This window comes from Cajanus cajan, chromosome 7 (assembly GCF_000230855.2).
Source record: "Cajanus cajan strain Asha chromosome 7, NIPB_CcT2T_4, whole genome shotgun sequence".
Taxonomy (NCBI): Eukaryota; Viridiplantae; Streptophyta; class Magnoliopsida; order Fabales; family Fabaceae; genus Cajanus; species Cajanus cajan.
In genome coordinates, this window is record NC_138523.1 from 54,534,690 (window position 1) to 54,540,689 (window position 6,000).

The window sequence follows — 6,000 nt, forward strand, 5'->3', positions numbered from 1 at the left end:
CCTTTGTCTAAAACCACTCAACCCACACCCAATGTGGCTAAGATAGGGAATTCCTAGAACCTCATGCTCGGGGTGATAAAAATTCCACACGCAACCTCATGCCAATTCAAGATAATTCTCTCTCATAATGTTCGACATCATTCAGGCCACGCCCGTCACCAATTCAATCCAAGGATATTTTTTTTCCTCACGCTTGACACCACCAATCATGCATCTAGTGTGAGCAAGACAGAGTGCTCTTGATTGAACTACGCTCGATATCCTAAAGGCATGCCCAACATGATGACATTAGTTATGCATTTATGCAAAACTTGATTTTGAGCCAAATTAATTTATTAGAATCACCAATCTTCACTCATAGGCAACTTCAAGAAAAAACCAAAATCAAAAACAACTTTTTCAATTCATTTTTACCATTAAAAAAACACCTAGATGAACCCAACAGCAAAATCAACATGAAATCTAACAAACAACACAAGTTTCCCTTACCTCTTGAAGAACCAAATCTAGAAGAGAAGGGAAGAACGAAAATTCACATCTAAGAACTTGAGACTTCCAACTTTAAAACTCGAATCTTCCAAATAACCAAGTGGATCAACTAGAATGAAGAGAGAAGAGATGATTCTCAAAATCGAATGAAGAAAAGGGAAATTTGAAGTTTAGAACATCTTTCTCTAACCTCTCGCTAGGAATTTTGTAAAAGCTGAACTTATGAAGTTCTTATTTTTATAAAAACCTTATATACCTTTCATAGGTTGAACCACTTAACTAAGCTCACAACTTAAACATTCAACACATTTAGTTACATCAAACACTTGAAAAACAATAGTGTTGCAAGAAGTATGAGTGTTCAAAAAAAGGTTGAAACTGAACTAAACTACATGTTAGCTACATTAAACTATAAAAGTAGTTCATCTATTTATTCAAATTAACTATTTTCTTAAACTTTTACTAATAAGCTAAATTGTGTCCAACACTATTTAACTTGGAAAAACTAAAATCTTCTAAGTGGTAAGTTAACTAAAGTCGTTTACCAAAAATCACTTACAAAAACTTGAAGTAAAATAGTTCAAGCTCACATAAGAACTAATTATGGAATTACTAGTCGATGTTCCATCTACTTGAACTACACTTTTTACTAAATTAAACTATTTTTGTACTCTAAATCAAACATTTTCTTAAGACTTGATTTGATCGAAACTAATTTTGTAGTAATTTATTTTTTAAAACCAAACTTAAGTTCAATTTAGTTATTATAAAGGATAGTCGAGTATTTTATATTGTCTAGTTCAATTTAATTATTTTGTAGTTTAGTTTGAAATAATTTTTGAACAATCCTATCAACCAATAAAAAATTAGTTTCACCTTAATCAATTATCTGAAGTTTAAATTATATATAGATATGTTGTTGTGTTAAATATTTAGAGAGAAAATTACATTACCCATGAAAAATATTATTGTTTCCCATTATATTTAACTAAAAATAGTAAAAACGAATCATACATAAACAAAATAAATTAAAACAAAAAAAAACATAATTTAAAATTACTATAAAATTTTCTAAAGTGTTAAATAATTTGATTTATAGTTGATTTTTTAAAAAGAAAGCTTAATTTTAATCATTACTTATATAGTCAAAATAATTAAAATTTATTATAATACAAATTATCAAATAATTATTAAAAAATAATATTTTATTTTATTTTTATAAAAAATAGTTTATTTTTTTATAATTTAATTTAATTTAATTTAGTTAATTTTATGTACACCCCTATCGAGAAGTACTAAGAACATTCTTTTTCTAACGTATTCTCTTTTATTGATTAAAATTTATTACAATAGTGAGAATGTGAACTCCACAAAATGTTAGTATACTTTTAATAAATAACAAATGTGTCCAAAGAAAATATATATTAAAACTGTATTACTATCTTTATCTCACTCAATGTGTTGTTCTTATGTTAAAACATAAAAACCATTGCAACCAGAAAAAAAAAAAAAAAGTTGCACCACGTAGAAATTCTTCCATGAACACATCACATTTAGAATCCAACTAGAAAGTGTAAATCAAGTTAAAAATAATAATACTAAATCACAAGTTTAATCATTTTATTAATACCATATAATATAAAAATGATATAATCTAATTGGCTAAATTACTCATTTTTTTATTTAAATTTTGTTCAATCCAAAGCTCAACCATAATTGGTCGAATTAAAAAGTGGATCCATCTCCGCTATCAATCCAACCCAACTAATTAATTTTATTGAATTCGGTTTGTTCAAACTGATTGAGTTGATCCGACCTGTGTTTACCCCCTAATTACAATCATTTGATTATTATAATATCAAATTATTAATTTTATCCTCGTGGAGATGTTTCCCCTTTTGCTAGTAAAAGTGAACAACATAGAGCCAAAACTCCCAACACTTTACTTTCAACATTGAGAATTTGAGAGGCAGGAACACAGGTAAAAAAAAATGCAGATAGGTTTCGATTAACCAAAAGCGTCTTATTTTATTTTCAAGTTATCCACCGTTTAAGAACTCAGACTACTAACATTTTACAAACGTAGTATCGATTCTCACACGGTTTAATTTCTGTCAATCCATTGAAATTCACAAGCTAAGGAATTTAAAATCTTGTTGGATATCAAAATACAAGCCGCGTCTTTGTTGAAAAGAAAAAAAAGTGTTTCACCAAGGGATCGTAAACGTAATGTTAAATAGATAACACATGTAAACCTAACCCTGTTGCTAATGAAGGAAGCCATAATGTTAATGATGGAGACTCAAACACGGTTGTAGGCCACTGACTTGCTGAAAAGGCGTCTGATGTATATGACTTGCAGTGCACTAACAGCAGCCAACAGAAGGTACTCTCCCACAGTGTAGAATATAACACGCTTCCGTGTGCTCTCGTTCGCTACAAACAAATAGAGTTCAGTGAGTGTTTTAAGAACGCAGAAGAGGATAACATATATTCCCAACCACTTATTTTACTCATGAAAACTGTAGCACAAGTGACAAGATGTAGGATATAAAATGCTGCGAATAATCAACAGATACCTGAACAGTTTATCAACGCATAAATTAGAGCCTTCTGATTACATCCTAGAATGTTTAAACTGTTTTTACCCTCACAAAATGTTCAGATTGTTTACAAAATATGACACTAAATACTACATCTTACAAGAACTGTTACAGACAGGAATATCCCCTTCTCTGTGGAAGTAATGTTAGTTATCACAGAAGCCTCCTATGGAAGAAGCTTGTTACTATCCCATTGATAGTTTTGCTAACACTGAACTTTAGCTGAAACCTCCAGCACTTTATAATTAAAATGACTAAATGGGTGCCTGGATAACTTAAATAGAGACTTTCTATTTTTTTGCTACATTTTCCACTGATCTTAAAATAGATAAATGGTAAAGATACTTATGTCTGGGAATCATCCCTATATGAAGTGAAGGGGAAAAAATGTCTACATAAAATCTACAAATGTATATATGACTGCACATGATATCATGAGTCATGACATGACTACTAGATCAAATTTCCATAACTAGGACAATGCCAGCTCATAAGAAAGGAAACTACTTACTGTGACGATGCCTTGCATCACGAGCTTTCAAGTACTTTTGTTCAGCTGTAACAGATTCTAGTGCCTCTCTAAGCTCAGCAATTTTAACATTAACTGGGTCCAAATGCTCTGCAAACGATCAAAGTTAAAGGGAAGCCTTGACAACCAAAAAATACAATGAAAAAGGAACACTTGGACCATTATTCATAAATATCATGTAATAGGATAGTAGAATCTACCAAGAAAACCTGCTTACACAGAGAACGTACCATCTTTGGCAAGATCATGCTCAGAGGGGATATGACCAACATGGATGTAGAAAGAAACAGTCTCAGGTGTTGAGTAAGGGTTATGGAAACAAAATTTATACATTCCATGTGTTGGGGCTTTAAAACTAAACTTGTCACCAGATGTTCCCTTGATATTTTGAACGGTATTCCCTGCAGGAGTTGTCACCTGAAGATAACAGCAAAATTAGGATATCTGAAAAGCTAAAGTTACAAAACAGTTTGCAATTTTGGGCATGTTAACAATTAAATCATACAATCAGCAACCAAAGATGGCTCTCAATGTACTTCCCATAATACTTGTTAACACACATACGTTTTACACAAAGCGACCACAAATTCAGAGGTTATCAACAAGAGTCTTCCACAACTTATAAGTTATGACAATATATTCAAGCCTCGTCCTCAAGGTCCCAAACTGCACTCCACACTCCACAGTAAATAAAAGTGCACAAGACTTGAGCATAAATTTAATTACGTGCAGAAAATAAATGTCATCCATTTGAAAAATTCATGGTATCCTTTAACTCTCCCCAGTCATCACTTTCTGTCATTCAATTTGCAGCCTAACTCCAGCACAAATACTTCCAAAAGGGAATGGAGAATGATTTCCAGAATCCAAGTTAGGGTCTGTTTGTTTTGAAGTTGCGTAAAATTAATTTTGATCGTGTATATCAACTGATCTCAGTGATAAATGTAGATTGAAGTGTGTGAGTTTCATTGACAATTGTGAAAATTGATTTTCTGAAGCAAAAACAGACAGGGGCACATATCTCTTAGATGAATTGGAATCTCATCTTGTAAAGTAAAGATTTGCATTAAAAGTCTCCAATTTAGATTGGAGAAGAGCAAAAAACACGAATTGCATTAATCGTGATTAGGTTTTGGGAGTGAGTGTCCGCGTGATATGAATTGTCCTCTAGAAAATGAACGGAAAGGGCAAATAAATTGATAATTGAATGAATTAGGGCAATAAACAGACCGTGAAATCAATGCCGGGGTGATCGGAGCTCCAGAAGATGTCATGGTCGACGACGACAAAGTTGCCGGAAACGGTGTCGCCCTCGTAAAGCACGTACTCGTAGACGCACTCGACGTCGTTAACCGTGACGGAGAGCGATTGAATGCGAGCGAAGAAGCTGAGCATCAGACACATGAAAACCGTCCATACGTTGGCGCCTCTCATTTTGAAACAGTGAGAAGCGCTTTCAGATCTCAAAGTGTGAATCCAATCTTTCTTCTTTCTTCTTTCTTCTTTCTTCTTTCTCCGTTTCTCAACTCAGCCACTGCAGCAGAACATTTGGGATTGCACAGATTTGTTTCAGGCGTCGTTTCGTAGTGCTGACGTGTCAAACCTACAACGTGCACCAGCCAATCACAAAGCAGGGTAGGTGCTATATTGACTATTGACTGGAGTAGCAATTTTATAATACTTATTTTAAAACTTTTAATTTAAAATACTAGAAATGTAAAATAATTTATATTATTATCTATTATATATGAAAAAAATATTTATTTTTAATTAGTTTTTAAATCATATCTTAAATAATTTATAATTAATTAAGAATGGAGACAAATTATACTGAAAAAAATCAAATTATTTTTTATTTTAAAATAATATATTTAAAGTGATTGCTAATTAATTTATAATATAAATATTTTAGCACGACAATATATGAAAATTCGTAAGCTAAAAATTTATCAAGCACAATTTTTAAATAAAAAGACATGAAGTATGAACTCTTTTGCCGTGGAGACAGAAATGATAAAACATTTGACGTGTTCCTTTCCTTTGCATTGAGAAACACATCAAAGATCAAAGCTCATGGAGAAGTTGCAGGTGCATGTTCCAAGAATTAAGCTCGGTAATCATTGTAGAAAAAAAAAAAATAAGAGAGACGAGGTAATACAAATGTTGTGGGTGAACGTAGCAACTCACTGTGTTTTTATTGAATAAGAGATGACCTTTAAATAGTCATTTTACAATGTACTGAATTAACAAGAAGATAATAAAATATCTTATCAAATCAAAACTTATCAAAAAACTATCTTATCTAATCTGAAACAAAATAACTCAAAAGATAAATCAAATAATTCCAGATAACTTAAATCGGATATCTCGGATATCTCG

General features: G+C 31.7%; 1 protein-coding gene across 1 annotated transcript; it reads right to left on the minus strand.

Moving 5' to 3' along the window:
* Positions 1 to 2,617: 2,617 nt before the first annotated feature.
* LOC109818894 (emp24/gp25L/p24 family/GOLD family protein) lies at positions 2,618 to 5,180 on the minus strand. Its single transcript, XM_020384435.3, has 4 exons — positions 4,852 to 5,180; positions 3,852 to 4,038; positions 3,604 to 3,711; positions 2,618 to 2,925 (listed from the first exon to the last, which is right to left on the minus strand). The coding sequence occupies exons 1-4, from the start codon at positions 5,053 to 5,055 to the stop codon at positions 2,792 to 2,794; spliced, it is 633 nt and encodes a 210-aa protein (XP_020240024.1). The 5' UTR covers positions 5,056 to 5,180; the 3' UTR covers positions 2,618 to 2,791.
* Positions 5,181 to 6,000: the final 820 nt, after the last annotated feature.